Source organism: Bos indicus, chromosome 26, assembly GCF_029378745.1.
Source record: "Bos indicus isolate NIAB-ARS_2022 breed Sahiwal x Tharparkar chromosome 26, NIAB-ARS_B.indTharparkar_mat_pri_1.0, whole genome shotgun sequence".
In the NCBI taxonomy this organism is placed as follows: Eukaryota; Metazoa; Chordata; class Mammalia; order Artiodactyla; family Bovidae; genus Bos; species Bos indicus.
Window position 1 is genome coordinate 36,070,607 of NC_091785.1, and position 22,102 is coordinate 36,092,708.

The 22,102-nt window shown below is 44.8% G+C and overlaps 1 protein-coding gene across 5 annotated transcripts in view; it reads right to left on the minus strand.

The window, feature by feature from the left end:
- The window catches only part of GFRA1 (GDNF family receptor alpha 1), a 231,454-nt gene that overhangs the window by 127,333 nt on the left and 82,019 nt on the right, over window positions 1–22,102 (minus strand). Inside the window, exon 1 of one of the 5 annotated variants that reach the window (XM_070780906.1) lies at window positions 14,502–14,626. The exons of the other annotated variants lie outside the window; for them this stretch is intronic. Within the exon in view, the coding sequence (XP_070637007.1) occupies window positions 14,502–14,589 (88 nt within the window). The 5' untranslated portion in view covers window positions 14,590–14,626. Of the gene's footprint in view, window positions 1–14,501; window positions 14,627–22,102 lie in introns of those variants that run through there. 5 annotated transcript variants of the gene reach the window in all.

The following is a 22,102-nucleotide window of genomic DNA, read 5'->3' on the forward strand; positions in this document are numbered from 1 at the left end:
AGCATCGCCCTGTGCCTTCCCCCTTCTCCCCTGTGCTCTTCTAGGGCCCTTCCCCCAAGGGGTCATCCTCGGGGTCACTAAGAGGAGTTTCAAGTCCATCCTTTGAAGCCCTCATAAGCACTGGAGTGCTCTGTATATAGGGGGACCACCTCTGTTTGCAAGAGCCAAAGCTCTCCCCAGCCAGGCCCAGCTCTCATCTGTTTCCTTCCTCAACCATGCTGATGTGTTATACAGTGTTAGATGGAGAGGGAGCTACACAGAAGCATGGGGTTGGCTGGCCCCCAAGAAGATGATGGTCCAGATGAGAAGACCAACTGCAACCCCAACCTAACCAACTAGGCCCTCAGTATCAAATGGCTATACTCTCAGGACCCTATTTAACATATTAAGCCCAGGATATGTCAGGTACTGATCTAAGTTCATAAAGAGTAACTAACTCTTCATTAAAACCCTATGAGGACATTCCCACATGTAAAACAGATAGCCAATGAGAATTTGCAGTATGACTCAGGGAACTCAAACCAGGGTTCTATAACAACCTAGAGGGATGGAATGGGGAGGGAGGTAAAAAGGAGGTTCAAGAGGGAGGGGACATATGTACACCTATGGCTGATTCACACTGAGGTTTGGTAGAAACCAACACAATTCTGTAAAGTGATTATCCTTCAGTCAAAAATAAATACATTTTAAAATTTTAAAAAACAAAACCTATGAGGTAAATACTTTCATCACCTTCTTGCTGATGAGGAAACGGAGGCATGGAGGATAAGTGGCCAGCTGTGGTTACGTGGCTGGTAGGTGGCTGAGCTGGCATTTGAACCATCCCCTTGGCAATCACAATACATGGTCCTTCACTCATGCAGACACCAGAACTGGCCTCCAGAGACAAAAGACACAGTCGGCCCTTTGGGGCCAGTGGTCTGAGAGAATGGTCTGAGATGGAGAGGCACGGTGTGGGCCTGGAATAAGGAGTGGGATTTAGACAGAAAGAGAGGGCTGGAAACAGGCTACTCCAGGCAGAAAAAGGCTCAGAAAGAGAGCCCAGAAAGTGCTGAGGGATCCTGAATAAACTCGCTCGGCTGGAGTGTTGGGGACAGCGGGAGAGTCAGTGGGAGAGAAGGCTGGACTGTGTCCTGTGCTCATCATAGGGCAAAGGCTGCCTGCACGAGGCAGCTGGAGACAACTCACCAGTCCTGAAGGCTCTGAAGAGTCACAGGGGTTTGGAAGTGAGCAGGTACTCTAGAGAGACACATGTTTTATGGGAACAGAAGAGCAAGGGGCAGAGTCTAGAATTCAGGAGTCATTGGTCCAGAGAGGCTGGCCCTATGCACTGTCCCCCAGACTTGAAGTTACCCACCAAGATGACCTTGCAAAGGAGACATGTTATTTCCTGACTCCTGTAATGCTGTTAATCCACAATTTGTCAAAAGAATTCAATTCCCTAATAATCATTATTCCCATCCACGCCACTCAGCAAATATTTCTTCCTGAACAAATACAGAATTAATTCAGACAACACCTTTTTGACTCAAAGGTTTTTAAAGTGCTTGGCTGAGGTGAACATGCAGGAAAAATAATGGTATTTCCAAAGGAAAAATCATACGTAGTTCAATTTACAATACTGTAATAAGACTTGGCAGCATAAATTCCAGCACACTGGACAGAAAACCTATTTGTGTAGCGTGTGGGAACATAAATAAAAGCCAAATACTTATACTGTCCTCACAAATATGAAATTTTCTTTTGTGAATCTATGCTCCCTGACACATATTCCAAGAAAGTTGGGGCCCGTGATAAATATTTCGGCTTGAAGGTCTTCATCAATATCAATGCTCTCTCTCATTATTCAGTTGCTAAATAATAAGGGTTGTAACAATATAGTAACAAATAACAGAAAGATATAATTAAAGTTATGTATCAACTTTCAGCCAATATTCAGTCACTACAAATTTTGTCACTAACTTCTTAACTTTTCCTCCCAACAAAACTAATTACAAGCAGACCTCATTTGGTTTGATTGCACTTTGCTTTATCGTGCTTCACAGATATTGCATTTTTTGCAAATTTGACAGTTCATGTCTACCAAGACTACTGGTGCCATTTTTTCCAACAGCGTTTGCTCAGTTTGGGTCATAGTTCGGTAATTTTCGCCGTATTTCAAACTTTTCCATTATTATTATTTTTATTACCATGATCTGTGATCACTGATCTTTGATGTGACCACTAAGACTCACTGAAGGCTCAGATGATGGTTATTGTTGCTGCTTAGTTAGTAAGTCGTGTTCAACTCTTTTGTCTGCCAAGCTCGTCTGTCCATCGGATTTCCCAGACAAGAATACTGGAGTGGGTTGCCGTTTCCTTCTCTAGGAGATCTTCCCGACCAAGGGAGAGAACCCGAGTCTCCTGCTTAGTAGGGAGATTCTTTACCACTGAGCCACCAGGGAAGCCCAGATGATGGTTAGAAGATGGTTTTTAGCAACAAAGTATTTTGAATTAAGGTATGTACTTTTTTTAGCAATATAATGCTACTGTACACCTAGCAGGCTAGGTGTAGTAAATATATGTTTATAGTGTAAACATAACCTTTATATGCACTGGAAAACCAAAAACTGTGTGACTCACTTTATTACAATACCTGCTTTATTGTGGTGGTCCGGAACCAAACCTGCAGTATTTCCGAGGTGTGCCTGTCCCTCATCCTTACTTTCTAGCTTCTATCCCCAACAACAGACAGACATTGGCCTCTTTCTACCTGCTTTTCCCCTCCTTCTTATCTTCTTTTAAGGATTCTAAGCTCTGTTTCGGTTTTGAATTCTGGGATTGAAGCTTCTTTTTTGTTCCAATTAAAAGCTCCATCCCTTCTCAGCTTCCATAGCTCCATCATCACCCTCTTCAAATAATATTCTTTCTAGACTTGTCTGTAAATTGTGTCTGTAGTCTCTTTAGAAAAAGCATCCCTCTTCTGAGATCTTTGTTCCATTTCTGAACAGTGTTTATAAGCCTTTCACAGAGCCACAATTCTAATAAGGAAAAGCCTTGGGTCCAGAAGCCCAATCTTCTCCTCCCTTCTAAATCATCGCACGCAACTATTGTCATCCATAAGTAATGTGTTTCCTGGTAGAGCGCCGATTTTGATGAAGCTCTTGAGGTGGATGCTAATAATGAACTGAAACAAGCCCACTGGACTCCATTTGTGAGAACCTAGAAACAAAGACACTATTATTCTTATGCCCATAAGAATAATCACATGCTGGGAAGACTACCTTTGCACTAGAGTATGGGAGGCACTGCTAGCTCCTGTTGAGTAGCAAAGAGCAGAAAACATGGGTAGAAATGGCTGTGTCTGTGAGCACAGCCTTTGTGAGACTAATAAAACAGGAGGGGAGAGGCCAAAAGCCTGGGTGCTCAGGCTCTGTCCAAGGGCTTGATAAGGATGTAATCAACAAGATGACCATGATCAGACCCTTTAACAGGCTCAAGTCACCAAGAGGTTTTAAAAAACTGAGGTCACGGACACAGTGGTGGAAAGAGCACAGAACGGGAGTTAGAGGTGAGGCCTGGCTCTGCCGTGTATGTGTGCCAAGTCGTTCTAGTCGTATTTGACTCTTTGTGACCTTATGGACCGTAGCCCACCAGACTCCTCTGTCCATAGAATTTTCCACGCAAGAATACCGGGATGGGTTGCCATGCCCTCCTCCAGGGGATCGTCCCAACTCAGGGACTGAACCCACATCTCTTTCATCTCCTGCACTGGCAAGCAGGTTCTTCACCACTAGAACGACCTGGGAAGCTCTGCTGTACACCTTCATATATGTTCTTAGGCTCGAAGTCTCAGCTTAGTTATTTGCGAAATAGCCATAATAGCACAACTTTTTCCAAGAATTTACTATTTTCTTAAAGACTATTTTGATATGGACCATTTTAAAGTGCATTTATTGAATTTTTACAATATTGCTTCTATGCTTTAGTTTTTCGGTCGCGAGGCATGGTGAGAGCTTAGCTCCCTGACCAGGGATCGAACTTGTAAGCCCCCTGCGTTGGAAGGCGAGGTCTTAACCACTGGACCACCAAGGAAGTCCCTCCAAGAATTTATTAAAATGCTCCTGCAGAAGAAGCTATGAACTCTTTCTACCTCTAAAAACACGAGTTGATCTTTTAAAAAGTTTTGTGTGGAAATATAAGAAACTGAACCAGCTCTGAAGTGCAATATCATTTGTGCTTTTTAAAAAATGGGCACATAAAAGCATCTTTTTCATGGATACACATATATTCATGAACACACATATTCAAGAACACAGACTAAACACATGTGAGTGGGGGTCAGGGGTGGGAAGGAGGGCACAGATGAGAAAGGAAGGGGGGAAACCTAGATATACCAAAGCTAGATAAACCTAGATAAACCAAAAGGCCTGATGCTGCCCCTTTGACAATGTAGTGACAACTGTCTTCTATAAATCAGGGAGGATGACTAACTGACAAAATGATATTAATAATAACACAAGAATTTTCTTTCTGGCTCTGAATTTCATTTAGGAACCACAGGAAGAGAACATGTTTTATATGTTCACTTAAAAAGCAAACGTGTTTTAAGTGGCAGAGTTTGGACTGAACATCATTCTGTCTGTAATCACTCCCCTGCCCCCAAGCCCCAGAAATCAAAGCCTAATTTAAAAAGCACTTCGCAAAGTTGCTGAGTAAGCGGATCTGCAGCGCTCTCGACTCTGTGGCCAGCAGCAGTCACTGCCCGACATTCAGGAACACCCTAGATGCTAAGGCCAGTATCACAGCAGACCAAGTTGTTCCCCATCTTCTGAACTGGAGATGATCCAGAAGCAGCTCCGTGACTCAGTGACTCAGGAGCCAACAAACCACCATTTGTCTCCTGTCCAGCTTCTGGGCCACTAGAAAACCCCACCCATACCATTCTCACGCACCACAGATGGAAAGACATGCAAAGGACTAGTCGCTACCACTTTGCCGGTTGTGAGAGCTGTCCAGGCTTGGGCTTGGAGCGCAGCAGGCAGCAAGCCAAGTCTAGGACTGATGGCTGTAGTCACTTGGGCAATGACCTCCACCTTCAAGTCTCACCAAGGGCTGAGCCCACCAGGAATACACTTCACAACAATCTTGAGACCCTGGTTCCCCCACACTTCCAGCCTAAAGTAGCCCAGGAGTTTGTGATGACAGCACAGGGCAATTTATCCATCAGAATCAAGGTCACCCAAAAGAAAGAAAGTGAAAGTGAAGTCATGTCCGACTCTTTGTGACCCCATGGACTGTAGCCCACCAGGCTCCTCCATCCATGGGATTCTCCAGGCAAGAACACTGGAGTGGGTTGCCATTTCCTTCTCCAGGGGATCTTCCCAACCCAGGGATCAAACCCGGGTCTCCCGTGTTGTAGGCAGAGGCTTTACCATTTGAGCCACCAGGGAAGTCCAAGGGCCTCCCCAAATATCTGTCTGGACACACTTTTCCCTCTTCATTGTTCTTTACTTCCTGACTTTCCCAAGTCTTGAGTATTAAAGGGAGAAAAAAATGTATTCTTTTCCTCTAAGAGAACAAGCATGGCATTTGTTGATCAATTTTCTTTTCTTTCACTATTTCAATACCATCTCATCGGTACATTCTGGAAAGACAAGGAAGCAGCTTTGCTCCCTGGGACTGGAGTTCAATGCTGATTGATCCCCTCGGATCAGATAAAGCCAAGTGGGCAAGAACAGCACCTCACACTGGGAGGTTACCCACCATTCAGAGAGCACCCCAACTGGTCCATCCTCATTCTAACAGCTCATACTCACTGCCTGCAGTGTGTATCCCTTGCCACTGTCTACTAAGGGTTTTAAATGCATTATGTTATGAAATTGTCTCAACAGCCCACAAGGTGCCCCTTATTATACCCATTCCATGGAGGATCTCAGGCTTAGAGAGGTTAACTTACTCAAGATCAAGAGGCTGGATTTGAATACTGGTGGGTCATGCTGTTTCACCCCCACTTTCAGCACCAAGTGGGCTGAACCCAGTGGATGGAGGGCAAGGTGCTTATATGCCATAAACTGGTAAAAGCATGAGAAGCAGGAAGAGGAAGACACTAGCAGTTCTTCCTTTTCCCATCCTTCTCCACTCTGGGAAAGGCCGAGGGCTCCTCAGGCTGGGAAGAGACGTCCAGTTCATGGTCCTCCCTCTTCTTTTCACCCTGTCCCCGTTTCTTCCTTTGCTCATTCACCTACTCCTTCTCGATGGTCACTGGGTCCCTCATTCAGATAAAGGTAACAAGGGCTGATGTCCTTGACTAGGCATTTTGGTGCCAGGCTGCTCTGTGTTTGGTGACCCATCAGGGCTGATCTGAGCATCACTGCCCACCTATAGATCCAGTTTCTGCTCGAGATCCCTGAAGGCTGGGAGAGTGTTTTCTCCATCTCAACATCCCCAGGGACATGCTCTGACTTCAAGATCAGGATCCGGGACAGATTTCCAGATCACCAGACTAATGTTCTTCACGTCACACCACTGCCTCCCCTGGGAAGTTCACTGGTGTGAGCGTCACTGCCTGGGCCAGTGCTCGGGAGCATCCCAGGGCACCGGCTGCAGAAAGTGCTTCCTGAGGTCGCATGGATCATTTTCACAAGGTGTGGTGCCCACCACACCAGGAAGCCTTCCAAGAAAGTCACCTGCTTTTGCCTAAGCCCAACTACTCATGAAATGCACACCTGTAACAGATTCTATGACTTCCGTATCCTGTAAACACAGGCCCAGAGGGGAAGCTTTCCTGACTTTCTATTAACCAGGTTGTCATATTGCCAGGCAAGCAATGAGATGCCCTCCAAAGCCCCCAGACAACCAGGGGAGCCCCTCAAAAGCACAGGCTGCCAGGACCTCCTGACTGGCTGTTAGAGGAGAGGTTTTGGAAAGGCTACCCACTCCAGTATTCTGGCCTGGAGAATTCTATGGACTATATAGTCCACCTGGTCACAAAGAGTCGGACACAACTGAGCAACTAGAAGAATGAGAAATAACCCAGCTTAGAGGAAGACAGGGCAGGCGGGCTCCTTCTCTCTAGGTCCACATGCCAGCATCCATCAGCTTCCCTAATTTTCAAATATGCCCTCAACTCACCAAGCTAATGATAAGTGACAGCATTTCCCCAGAGGAACAACGTGTTCCTTTACTGGGCCTGGCAGGGACCTGCAGCTTCTGGGTACAGCCCCAAACCAATCGCCAGACAGGCTGGGGTGGCTTTTGGCCACCAGAGAAGGCTGCTCTCTCACAAGGCCCTGACCTCCAACAGGAGGTGGCACCGTAGCCGGGCTCCCTGGCTGGCTGCCCCAGGACTAATTGAAACGTCTTCTCAGGGGTCACAGCAGAGATACGAGGCCCCCTCGGTGCCTCTTCTCTGCCATGGCAGGCGGCAGGATTGAGTTCTCAAAGCAGGAGGCTCAGGGAAAACTGGCCACATCAGTTACACCCTGGGGTCTTGGCTGTTTAACCAGAGCCCTGGCCGATGAACTAGAAGCTTCTTCGCTTTGGAGCGGGGACCCATGTGGAGAGCGTATTTGGCGGGACACCCCTTTCCCCAGGAGCCCACATGCCAAAAGGCCTTCATCCAAATCTGTCCTGGCTTCTCCCGCTTCTCTGTCCTGCCTCCCCTGCTCCCTTCCCAGTTTTTCAGGCAGTTCTTCCTTAAGGAATCATTTGCACACACATTCTCTTCTCAGAGTCTGCTGAATGCTAGCTGGACAATAAAGGCTGGGAACCATTGTTATCGTTACTTTTTAAACTATAGGTATTATTGTACCTTTCACAATGTCCTATAGGACTAAATTCCCCTAGTTGATATCTAGGCAGGCGAACTCTGTACCGTCACGAAAGCTGCAGTTTAGGGCCTCTTTTTTTTTTTTTTTCATGAACTTCATTATTTTGGGGATGACTTCCCAGGTGGCTTAGTGGTAAAGAATCTTCCTGCCAATGCAGGAGATGCAGGAGACTCGGATTCAATCTCTGGGTCAGAAAGATCCCTCAGAGAAGGGAATGGCAACCCACTCCAGTATTCTTGCCTGGAGAATTCCACGGACAGAAGAGCCTGGCGGGCTACAGTTCATGGGGTCGCAAAGAGTTGGATGCGACTGGGCACGCATAGTTGGCTTACAATGTCGTGTTAGTTTCCTCTCTATAACGAGGTGAATCAGCTGTATGTAAACATATATCCCCTTCTTCCTGAGCCTCCTTCCCACCTCACCATCCCACCCCTCCAATCCACCCCTCTAGGTCATCACAGAGCATCGAGCTGAGCTCCCTGTGCTATACAGCTGCTTCCCACTAGCTACCTATTTTACACATGGTAGTGTATAAATGTCAATGCCACTCCGTTTTGAACCTCTTAAATTTATTTTACTTTATTCTTTTTTGGGGGGTGTGATGGAGAAAGTACCACAGGGAATTTCTTCTCAGGGCCTTAGGACACTGGGTCAGCCAGCAGTACCTATTCTGTGGTTTGATCCCAGCATGGGATTGCAAGAAAGCCTCTAGTGCTAACTGGAGTGGCAGCAGCACCAGCCCAGTGACAGTCCCCAGGAAAGAGAGAGACGGCTGAAGGTTCAAATGCAGTTAAAACAGTTCCGGACCACCTCGTCATTTCCAAATAGGTTTGCATTTTACCAGTGATGAAATGTAACTCCCCCATACCTCCTCCGAGGAACCAAATGACAAGAGGAAAAGAAGCCACATTACTTCCCGCAGAGGTGGTGGCAGTTCCTAATTACTGATGCGCCACTAAGCAAGGTCTTGCCAACAGCCAAGTGAGCGGGACACTTACAGAATGAGGGCATGTGGCCCAACTGATTGGTTCACACATATGCCAGTGACACTACACAATTCTGAAAGGCCAGACTCTTTATCTGCATAAGTCAAAGGGGAAAGGCTCTTTTTAAAAAACTTACACTTAAATGCCATATTGTTTCCCATCCAATTATCTCTGTACTCTGTATACAGATGGGGGGAAATGCTGAATGTTCATTTTAAGTGCCATCTATCATCCGCTTAATTAATCGCAAGCAAACTCCTATTTGCATTTCAGGTGAACAGAACATAAAAGAAATGAGATTTTCCCAGCAAATGAAAGTATGGTATTTATAAGGAATATGACTTTTTTCCTCAAAGAAACAGAACAATATTAACCGCAGTTCATGTCTCAAGTCCATGTGAGTTTAAGCAAACATCAAATGCTTTTTCCACTCACCAGCCAGGCTCAAGCTAATGTCCCTTCAAGCTGTTACTCCCCCAAACTAGAGATGACCTGTGCACACGGGGTCACATCTCTGCACTTTTCTCAAGAACCAGTAATATTCCTGGGAACTTGAACGTGAGAACTCAATGTACAGGCACCTTGAGGATTTTCACAGGTGCCTTCAGATGACTGCTATTTAAAGCATTGCATGTCAGTGAAGATGAGGTTTTCAGGGCAGTGAGGTGTAAAAAACAATGAGGGCAATACTTATATTTGTTTTAAAAAGTACCAAGAATTCTAGAAGAAGACTTCACTCTTCCTGAATGCAAATACTCTGTGAGTGTTTAGTATTTACACACTGTTTTCTCAGAACCCTGTTCCAGTGTTTGCTCGGCCAGCATTTCTGGAGAACTCTGGGTGTCCCCGGAAGTCACCTCCTGCAGTATCTCCTTCACACAGTGACTCAGTTGGACTAGGTGCTCAGTGAGGCCCCTCGGACACTTCCTAGCCTTCTTCAAAGAGTTATATTCGAATTCTCCAGGCCTGAAAACTGCTATCTTATTTTTAATATTAATAAAGTCTAATTAGCATAATAATCTAAGAGTTAGCGGCTTGAATAATCCAGTGAAGCAGCTCAGCCATAAGGCATTTTATCATTTTATCAGGCACAGGAAGGTGGGGATTGACTTTTCTGTAGAAGAAATGTTTTAGCTTTTAATTGTGTTTTATTTAGGTGGGTATTAACCTTCTCCGAGTACATACCCATGGAAGGGCTAGAGCAAAGCCGTTCACAATCTTATTGCACTAGGAAAAGGAGCAGTCTGAAATCCAAGTGCTTGTGCTAGAAACTCCTTTGTAAAGGTTGGGCAGACTCTAATGAGAAGAGTTAGCATTTATCTCTGAAGCGCTCAAAACACAGACACATGTATGACCTCATGAGGGTTCACAGCCAAGGCTAGAGCCAGACGCCTTCCTTCACCCTCCGTCCACTACACTACACTACAATGTTTACTGAGCACTTATCATGTGATAAGTGAGCACTAGGTCATGCTCCAGATAGACATCTAGATGCCTAGACGCCCCAGCCCTCTCAGATCTTGTAAGCTGGTGGAGCCATCAGACAATGAGGAGGAAACCATAAACCTATACATAATTCAGGCAGACAGGAAAAATTAGAGCAATAAGCAGAATACAGGGGCCAAGAGGGGGAAGGGATCTTAAGATAGGATGCTCTTCAGTGCACTGGGACAACCCAGAGGGATGGGATAAGGCGAGAGGTGGGAGGGGGTTCAGGATGGGGGACACATGTACACCTATGGCTCATTCATGTCAATGTATGGCAAAGACCACCACAATATTGTAAAGTAATTAGCCTCCAATTAAAATAAATAAATTAATTAAAAAAAACAAAGATAGGATGCTCTTTGCAACCCTATGGACTGTAGCCCACCAGGCTTCTCTGTCCATGAGATTCTCCAGGCAAGAATACTGGAGTGGGTTGCCATGCCCTCCTTCAGGGGATCTTCCTGACCCAGGGATCGAACCCGCATTTCTTATGTCTCCTGCATTGGTGGGCGGGTTCTTTACCACTAGCACCACCTGGGAAGCCCTAGCACACAGCACAGGGCAACAAGGAGAATTCAGAGACCAAGATGGGGAAACAGAACCTCGTAGGACGGTTGGGGTGTGGGGCCCCTTTTGAGGCAACACCACTTAAGCCAAAAAATCTGCAGAGGGAGGGATCTAGTCACATGAAAATATGCCCATAGGAGCCGAGGTTGAGAAGAACAAATACCTGTTACATAGACTCTTGGTTATGATAAACCAGTCTCCAAAAAAGTAGACAACAATGAAGTAAGCCAGGCACGAAATGACAAATGTGGTATGACTTCTCTTATATGAGGTGTCTAGAATTGTCAAATTCACGGAGACAGAAAGCAGAAGGCAGGCTCTCAGGGGCGAGGGTAGGGGAGAAAGAGGAGCTATTGTATAAGGGGTACAGGGTTTCAATCTGGGAATGTGAAAAAGTGCTAGAGATGCCCAGTGGCGATGGCTACACAGCAGTGTGAATGTATTTAACTCCTCTGAATTGTACACACAAAAATGGTTAAAACGTTAGGCACACCTACCATAAAATTGACCATTGTAACCACTTATGTGGTACAGTTCAGAGGCATTAAATACGGCTTCCCTGGTGGCTCACACAGCAAAGAATCCACCTGCAATGCGAGAGACGTGGGTTCCATCCCTGGGTCGGGGAGATCCCCTGAAGGAGGGCATGGCCACCCACTCCAGTATTCTTCCCTGGAGAATCCCCATGGACAGAGGAGCCTGATGGGCTACAGTCCAAGGGGTCACACAGAATTGGACATGATTGAACAAGTAACATGTATATTACTAGAATTATAAGGAAAAGATAGATGGGCAGGCAATTGGGCATTTTTAATGCACCAAAGCATGCTCCCTGGGCCAGTTAATGAATCCACCTGCAGGGAGAGATGTGGTTCTGCCTCTTCCCTGATTTAAAGGTGGAATAAACGTCCTTCCCCCCAAAGAGGGCAAGTGCTTGAGGCGGAGGGTCTCGGGGGGCAACCGGCACACAATACTTCTGTTCCTCCAAGTCCCAGCTCAAGAAACATTTCCTCCAAGGACCATTCTTGACCAACATATCTTGTTACCGAAGGACTAGCACCCCCTCAGCTCCACTGAGCTCTCTGCTGTGTTCATCTACACATTCACCTTCCGCTCTGCCTCGGAATGCATCGTCCCTCTGTCCTGCCACCACACACTCCCACCCCTACTCCGGATATACCCCGAGTCTGTTTTACTCTTTGGGGCAACATTTACATCTGCAACTAGATACATTAACCATCTTAAGTTTTATTCCCTTCAAGTATCAGGTGCAGCAGAATTAGTACATAAACAGGTTCTGAAATTCAGTCATACAGCTGTTCATGGATACTTCTTGAGTGAAACATCTCTTAGGCAAGAGAAATAAAGAAAGTAGATTGAAAACCATTGACTTCCCCAATTATATTCAACGCTTTGAGTTTGATTTTCTATTACAGTTTACAGTTCCAATTTTATCCAGTACAATGCTTTCTTTCCAAGCCAAAGACAGAATTTTCTTTGAAAACCAGGGATATATAATAGTTATCCATTTCTCCACTTATAGCACTCATCATTTTAGACGGTCAAGGCAAATGTATTAGGCTAGAGGGGTTTTTTTGGGCGGGGGTTGGTTTTTTTTGAAAGAACTCTTTTCCTGAAGAAGGTGAAGGTGGGCATAGGCTTTCTGCTGCTGCTGCTAAGTCGCCTCAGTTGTGTCCAACTCTGTGCGACCCCATAGACGGCAGACCATGAGGCTCCCCCGTCCCTGGGATTCTCCAGGCAAGAACACTGGAGTGGGTTGCCATTGCCTTCTCCAATGCAGGAAAGTGAAAAGTGAAAGTGAAGTCGCTGAGTCTTGTCCAACTCTTAGCGATCCCATGGACTGCAGCCCACCAGGCTCCTCCATCCATGGGATTTTCCAGGCAAGAGTACTGGAGTGGGGTGCCATTCTAGAAGGAGACAAATACCCACCATGGAGGCATTTCAAACCTGATGAGAGCCCCCAGGCAAGGCAGGCAGAGAAACCAGAGCTGGGGAGGGCTCACATTTTATAATTGGGATGCAGCTGAGGGGAGCAGTCAAAAGTCAGGCCCAGAGCTGATACAGCATGCAAACACAACAGCTGGCTCCCATCGAATAAATCAGAATCGTTTATTCTCTGTGAGGTTCCCAGCACCCACCACGACACACAGTGGGTGTACCCAAAACTTCACGGGTGTTTGAAATCAAACTTCTAGAACCGAATCATCCCCAGATTGTACTTCTCTCAACCTAGACAGAAGAGCTGAGCACTGCACCCCACTTACTGAGGTTCAAGAGCAGTGGGCTCCCAGGAGGTCAGGTCCACTGGAGCCAGGGCTCCCAGACAGGAAGTTGGGGTGGGGAGCTATCATTTCCTCCCACTGGGGGCTCCTTTCCTGCAGAGACCTGAAGACTGCCACCTGGATCCCACCCTCTGCTCCACCTCCTATGCAGGAAAACTGCAGAATGTATGTCTCATTCAGTCCTTCCAAAGAAGTCTCAAAAATCCTTCCCCCAAACACAGAATCAGGATCTGCCAATTCCCAAAAGCCATTTACGAGAGGTTCTGAAAGAAAGCGGAAAGCAAAGAGCTGGGAGAGAAGGAAGAAAAAAGGAAGTCTGATCTGACTCTGTCTAAGGGGGGAAAAAAAAAACCCACAAAGCCTTTCCCTTCATTCCCTTTGTGCCACCGATGTGCGTCATTTATTTGGTGACAAAGCCCTGAATGTTAATTGAATGCATTAAAGGCATAATAACACAATCCAGAGAATTGTTTTGCCATATTTTTAAACTTCCGTGTGCCCGGCTACCTACAGCTGAACAAGAACAGGTAAAAGATCTCTCTGAAATAAAAAACAAGGGGACTCGAGAGGGGGAGCAGGCACCTACTTGAGCGTTCAGGGGTTCCCATGGAGAAAAGGGCGACTGCCTGGTGCAAGGCAGTTTGGTATCAATGCAATAATTTCTGGATAGCTGCCAGTGCGAAGGTTAAAAACAATATTACAAGGCTTCTATGATGACAGCCTACTGGGAGACATTTGTGGAAAATTGCTTTGCCTATCATTTAGTCAGCAAAAAAAACTCACAGTACTAGTTATGCTAGAACTCTGTTGAGTGTGCATCTATAAATGATTCAAATTGTAAGCACATAAAGCCCCCATACAGGTAGATGTAATCACCATAAAAGCCTAGAGCCTCAGCTCTGTTCTTTTACATTGATAGGCCGTATAAATTTTCACCATATGTTGCCAAATAAGAAGCATAATTATAAAGAAAGTGTATTCTGAGTTTTAAATTCAACTTTCAAAAATGAAATCACAATGACTTTTTTTGGCACAAGGCAATAAACTTTTCAGCAGCCACACCATGAAAAACTGACATTCTAAACCACACAGCATCCTGCAAGTTGACTTAATTTTAATGACACCTTTCACCCTGCAAGAAGGGACAACTCACACATTGCCAGGGAAAGATGACAAGGTTTTTACTAGGCTGTCTCCTCCAAATACAGTTGGCCCTCTGGAGCCACAGGTTCCACATTGTGGAATCAACCAATCACGGATCAAAAGTATTCAGAAAAAAGAAAAAAAATTCTACAAAAGTTCCATAAAGTGAGACATAGCATTTACATGTACTTACAACTACTTACCTAGTATTGTTGTTGTTGTTGAGTTGCCAAGTCTTGTCCAGCAATTTGTGACCCCATGGACTATAGACCACCAGGCTCCTCTGTCCATGGGATTTCCCAGACAAGAATACTGGAGTGGGTTGCCATTTCCTGTTCCAGGGGATCTTCCTGACCCAGGGATAGAACCTGTGTCTTCTGCAACGGCAGGCAAATTCTTTACCACTGAGCCTCCAAGGAAGCCTTACCCTGTATTAGGTATTATAAATAATCTAGAGATTTCTAGAGATAATTTAAAATATATAGAAGGATGGGTGTAGGTAATATGCAAATTCTATATCATGTTAGATAAGAGGCTTGAGCATCCTCAAATTTTGGTATCCATGGGAGGTCCTGGAATTGATCCTCTACAATTCCGGGACAGGGTTGGGAGGTGGACTGTACCTAAAAACATTTTGAAATGAGCTAAAGCATTTAAAAGAAAACTAAAGGCCTGATGATATTTCGGTGATCAGGATAACATGAACAAATCCAAGTTAGTTTGCAGCCAACAGGAGGGTAGGAATTGTCTGGTAGAGCACAAATGAATCCTTTCTTTTGTTCGTCCCTGTGAGTAAAGGAATAATTTCATTACTTGGTGGTTTGGGGCTTCTTGCCTGTACTGAGATAAAATGAACTTGTTTTGAATGCCCCACCCCACCCCCAAGCAATTCTTTGTCCCTCTGGGTGAAGAATGTCTATCTTAAAGCAAACAAATACATCCGCATTCCGACCAGAGACTGGGAGTTGGGGTTTGCAGGCTGGGTGCCTTGAGGCCTCTCATCAAGGAAAAGAGCTGAGGTAGGTCTCTGTTTGCACCTAGTTGTTAGGGGCTGTTATGCCCAGGAACCACCATTCAATTACCTGTCCCCAGCACCTCCATCTTTGATGGTGGATTGTGCATATGCGCTCAGTTGTGTCCGACTCTTTGGGACCCCATGAACTGTAGCTTGCCATGCTCCTCTGTCCATAGAACTTTCCAGGCAAGAATCCTGGAATGGGTTGCATTTCCCTTTCCAGAAGATCTTCATGACCCAGGGATCCAACTCAGGTCTCTTGAGTTTCCTGCACTGGCAGGCGGGTTCTTTACCAGCTGAGCCACCAGGGAAGTTAGTAGATGGAGTCCCTGCTTCCAGGGCATCCCAAGTCAGATCAACACCAAGGGTCTAGTGAGGGGTGAGTGAACTGTCCAAGGCAAATACAGAGCTGGCTTTGTCTGGAGGCTGAATCCACGAAGAGTCAAACTGAAGAATCTGAGAATCAGAAGAACCTGCCTAGCGCACCTTCACCCCAGGAGAAAACCTCTCTCTCAAAGCTGATAAGTTTCTGTCCATCCAGCCTCAGCCCAAGCACATCCTCTTAGAAGCAGGGCTTATAAAAACACGGAAAACTCAATATGAAGGTGGCTGGGCCCTCCACAGTGCTCAAGATCCAAACTGGCCGTCCCAACAACCAGTTCTGGGCACCAAGAACAGTCAGAGAATTTGAAATGTTTCCTTTCTTTCTCAACCAAGCCTGGAGAAACAGAGGCAGTCCCAGGGGAGTGTGAGAAGGTACACTTTCTGCCTTTATGTTTTAAAGTGGTCAAGTGAAGGCAGAAACAGCTGCCACCTAGGAATCAAGTCCCTCCGCCCTTCTCACAGCTCACCCCTCCACCCTCATCTCTCCCCAGCTCCCCTCCACTCACACAGCCAACCCCCATGACAAAGAGCTGCTCTCTGATCAAGCTGGGAAACCATATTTGTCAGGCTAATTTTCGGAAGTTACAAAAGTGGCCTGAAAAAATGGAAGCCAAGGAGCATCAAGATTATGAAATAAAAATAGATTTTTTTTTCTCATTATTGAGGCATTTTAAGAGCAATTATGTTGTGGCAGTCATAACAGCCACTTCTGCAAACAGCAGGTTTAGAAAGTACAAAAGACTCCTGCCACCTCCACACCCACTCCAGGGGCTATTAAAGTCTGGGGAGGGGCAGGAAACACAAAAGATTTTTAAGACGTTGGGGTTTTTTGAGTTGATTCTTAAAAATCTATTAACTTATTCTTTACCATTCAAAGGAAATTAAAACCAAATACATTCTGGGGAGATGAAGTGAAAAAAAAAAAACTACGTTGGGGATAAGAGATAAAGGGCTTCATTAAGTCCCAAGTTCATGGAAATGTCACCAATCCCTCACCATCAATCACATCTGTCTTGTATTTTCTGATGTAGCCAGCAGAGAAGGACTGGTCTCCTAAGAGACACAAATCCTGTCTTTGTTGGAAAAATTCTGTATTCTGCTACCTGAGATGACAGGCAAAGAGGCTGCAGACAGTCTCAAAGCCAAGTCCAGTGGGGGTCCTCTTACATTTGAACTTGCTTCCAGGTAGCACTCACTCCCTCCCTCCATTTACCTGTGCCAGCCCTGTGCCAAAGTCAACCAGTCAACAGTCTATAAAAAGGAAGCTCATTATAAACTCTTAAATGAGAAGCTTTAGGATGGTGAACGAGTTACTAATAATTTGCCGTCTCTCAACCTGCTGTATATGCAGACATTAGTTTCTAAATATTCCTGTGGACTTATTTCACTATTTACAAATTGGGTCTGTTAGGTAAATCAATGTTGCCAAAGTTGACTGATAAATGAGAACAGAAAATCTAAAAATAACCACAGAAATTCTTTCCCACCAGAAAGTCAAGACAACAAAGCCATCTCCAATGAATCATTCCTGACCCAGCTCACCTTTCTGGGTCACCTTTAAACTACTTCTTACTTTGGGTGAACCCAGTAGACTCTCCATGCTCTCTAAATTATCTTGAAGAAATCGAAAGGGAGTTTGAAAGGTTAATTAAAATTTCTAGTATAGCTCTTGTCGATATCTAACTAAGTGCACAATATTCAGCTGGATCAAGGACCAGTTTTCTGAATAATGAAGTATTCTGGTTGACAGAGAATTACCCTATATCCATGGATTACCAATGCTTAACAATTAGAACCAAAACAAAAACACTCAGAAACTTTTTTATAACCAACCCTTAGCCTACTGATTCACACATAGAGGAGCATCAATAATTTTTTGCTACATGACTGAATTAAGAAGATACTCCAACTTTTAGGAGCCCTTCTGAGACATTGAGAAGCTCATTTCATCAGTCCATCAACATCTTCATGTTAATTCCCTCAACAGACTGAGAATCATCTCTGAAACCGCTGATTCATTTTGTCTGCTGACCAAACACCTGCTGCGGAGGAAAGGAGGACAGGGGTTGGCAAATACTAAATGTTTTCAGTCTGTAGATCACATAGGCTTTGTGGAAACCGTTCAACCACCACTACAGTACGAAAGCAGCCATAAACAACATTCAAATGAGGGGGTGTGGCTGTGTTCCAACATAGTTTTATTCATAAAAATAACCAGCTAGCAGGCCACAGTTTATGAGCCCCCCTACACTAAAATAATACTTTCATTTCCTTCAGGACCAAGTTTAGAAAAAAAAATCCCCCGCTGAGCCTTCCTTAGAGTCTTTGGGGAGAACTTCTTCCCTACTTTAAGTTGACCTACTGATTTACTTCTACCTTTTTTGTTATACTTTCACTGTCAGACTGAGTGTCACAGCCTTCCAAATGGACTGCTAATTTTGTGCCCTTCAAATTGACAGCCTTTAAACAGTATCTCAGCATTCTTGTAGGAGGCAGGCAAGTGCTGTTTCAGGGGAGGGTAACCGGGACCATCAGTGGGGCTCTCAGATTCCCTACTTAGTTTCCAGCAATTCAGCTCAGACTCAAACTTGCAAACTCTGTTCAGTGAACCCTAAGCCTCACCAAGGAAGAGGGTTCCTTTAGGGTTCTTCTAGTTAACCCAAACTATGCATCAAACAACCTTCTCCATATATATCTTGTATTCTTTTTTAAGAAGCGTCTTATAGGCTTTTCTAAACCATATTTGATAATGTTTGAGCACCCCTCATCCCTGCATACATGGGTGCCCTAAGCAAAGTCTTTTTTTCCATGCAACATAACGTAGTTCACACGTTTCAAGGATTTCGAGGCACAGATCCTTGGTGGGCCAATATTCTGTCTGCCATACTATCTTTAAAATCTAAAAGAATAGGGGATGAATGGAGAAAGAGACAGGCATTAGTTTCTGAAGGAGCATTGTGCTGCCAGCCGGGCTGCTCCACACTGGGAATCCCCACCAGAAACAGAGAAACCTTTTGAGTAAGGCTTCAAAAGCTGCCCCCAAAATTCGGATTGACTTTTTGGAAACCTGAATACCACTATTTCAAACAAGAAGCAGGTTCACAGAACAGATAAAGTCCTGATGAGCTGTTGAAAAAACCAAGGCAGTCTCAGGGTGATTAACACTTAGTTCAAAGTGAGATGAAATACACATACACAGCTCACCATGCCCCTGGGGATGCCATGATGGAGGAGAGGCCTAAAAGCTAGTTAAGAAGGAAAGATTCAAACTGGGGGTGGGGTTGGGGAGAGAGACAAGGTATAAACAGCTTACAGTATCAAAGCAGAAGTGGTTGGAAGTCATCATTTCATAGAATAATAGACTACACAGGGTTAGTCTTCAAGATGTTGTCTAATCCCTTCATCTCATAGATGAGAAAATTCAAGCATTGAAGCTAACTTCCCTGATAACACAGTAGTTAGGTACGATCCCCCCAAAAGTCCCCAAGTCCTCCTCAATGCCAGTGTACTATGACATGAATTTTCTACTTTTCACTCTATACATTTTTAAGATTTTAGAGCAATTACACTTTAGTGACTATAAGAAAACATAAGAACCACACCTTTGATCCATCATTATAAAAACCCTCATCAAGTTCTCTGAGGTTGAGACACATAGTTTTTTGAAGCAGAAGCCTGGTGTGTCTCCCTTTACCTAGCAAAGCAATAAAGCTATCCTTTTATACTTCATCACCCCCTTCCCCAAAGAAAACATAAGACAAGAATTTAAGGAAATGGCAACCCACTCCAGTATCCTTGCCTGGAAAATCTCATTGACAGAGGAGCCTGGTGGGCTGTAGTCCATGGGGTCGCAAAGAGTCGGGAACGACTGTGCGACGAACACTTATCCACTCAAACATATAAGCCATGACCATACCGCCAGGGGCCTCCTTGAACAGAACAGAATGCTAATATGTACCTTTAGAGTGGCCACACATATAATCATTTTTCTAAATTCTATACAAGGTTATTTTTCAGAATAAGGCTCACCATAAAGCTATTTAGTCATCCATCCACCCATCCATTCATTCAAACTCCCATTAAATACCCACTGTGTAGCAGGCCTAGAAATAAAAGGATGACTAAGATGGGTTCCCCCAACAAGAAGCCTGTAGTCTAGTGGAGGAGACAGGAAAGCCATTCTGCTACCCTTAACACTACATTCTATTTCAGACCCAGACTGGCAATACCACAGCTGATGACTGGCTCACTTCAGTTAGCGATATGAACTTTGAGTGACCTTGAACTTATTTCCAAAATCCAGTCATCCTCATATAACCAGACATGCACTAGGAAAGGATATTAGAAAACCTATATTCTATACTACTTTTTCTTAAGAATCACGTTTTATTTACCAAAAAAAAAAAAAGAGAGAGAGAGAAAGTTATAATAAGGGGAAAGACAAGCTTTATACAAAAGTCCTACAATGTAACTCCCTTTGGCTAAAAACTGTAAAAACTGGAAAATTTGTTTGTAGATACTAAATATGAAGTCACATAGTCCTACAGTACAGAGAGGCTAGAGAAGGTCTGCGGGTGCATCAAAGCATATCTCCTTCAATAAAAAAATCAAAGTATGTACATTTTTACCAAAAAAAAGTTAAAATCATGTGTATGTGTGAGAGAAAGAGAGAGACAGAGAGAAGCAGGTAAATGGCACTAGGGTGGGCTAGAAAAGATGCAGGCACAAGCAGACCCTCAGGAACTAAAATGACGAGTGACGTGAGCCTGCTGGCCTTGAGAACTAGAGGTGAGGGTTAAGATCAGGCACCAAGAGATTCATCAGGAGTCAAATCCACAGGATGATCAATTCTAAGACAAACAGCAGGCCCTACTGGGTGAAAGAGATGTGTTTGAGTGAAAAGGAGAAAAAAAAGTCAAATCCAAGTTTTCTGTTTTCTTTTTGCGGGGAGAGGAGAGGAGGGGTGACCATCAGAGTTACAATCCACCGGAGTGCTGTGCCTTCCCGGTCTGTCTATAGCGGCATACTCATCTGGCCCAGGTGTGAACAGCATCCAGCTCACTCATGGAAGGTCAGGCCCCAGGGGAGTCCAGCCTTGGGCTCCGGTGGGGTGTGCATGGAGGCTGCCTGTCCCTGTGCCTGTGAGGACTTCCTTCTGCTCCAGGACAGGCTAAGACCCCAAACCTCCCAGGGAACGTTCCAGCTCTGGCTTGGTAAGGTATAAAACTATACTATTTGGGGGAGATGCATTGCAAATAAGTCATAAAGATTCTAAGGATAACATTTTTAATTTCAATAAAGCTTTTGTGATGTAGTAGACTAAACCTCAACCTGAGGACCAGAAGGCTTGAGTTTGAATCCCGACTCTTCCAAATGTGTGACTTTGGGTGAGTGAATAAACCTCTCTGGGTGACATTTTTATCACCCAGAGATCAAGACAACGCTTATCCCACAGGGTTCATTAATGTGACAAATACTTATTGAGCACCTACACTCTGCTCAGCGCTATTCTAAACACTGGGATGTAGGGATGAACAACACAGCAAGGCCCTGGTACCTGAGTAGTTTATATTCCAGCTGGAGAGACAGGAAAACCATAAGCAAACAAAAAAATGAACAAATGATTTCAGACAGTATTGGGTGCTATGTTAGTTTCTTAGGACTGTTACAACAAATGACCACAAACTTGGTGAATGAAGATAACAAAAATGTATTTTCTTGCAGTTCTGGAGGACAGAAGGTTAAAATGAAGGCATCAGTAGAGCCGCATACCCTCTAAAGTTTCTAGCAGAGAATCCTTCTTTGTCTCTTCCGGGTTCTGGTGGCTCCAGGTGGTCCACGGCTTGTGGCAGCATCACCCCAATTGCTGCCTGCATCTTCATGTGACCTTCTCTCTGTAGTTCTCTGGGGCCTCTCTTCTTCTTACAAGAATAGCTAGTCATTATAGGACCCCCTCTAAATCCAGGACGATTTCATCTCAAGATCCTTCACTCACACTATTTCCAAATAAGGTCACATTGTGAGGTTTCAGGGAGCATGAATTTGGGGGGCATACTAGTTATTTTTAAACCATTTAATTGTACCCTTTATATCTTAAATTTTAAGAAAAAGATTTTGCTGTCCTTTGTGGCATGCGGAATCTTAGTTCCCTAACCAGGAATTGAACAGGCACCACCTGTCTTGGAAGTGCGATGTCTTAATCACTGGACCACCAGGAAGTTCCCTGGGGCACACTATTACCCCAATACCCATCTTGTTCAGTGCTCTAAGGAAATAGATGAGGCAATGGAGGAACGTGTCTGGGGAAATATCTTCAACAAAGATGGCCAGGGAAGGCGTCTCTGAAGAGGTGATTGCCTAACAAAGAGCAGCCTGCTACAGGAAGAATGTTCTGGGGTCCAAGAG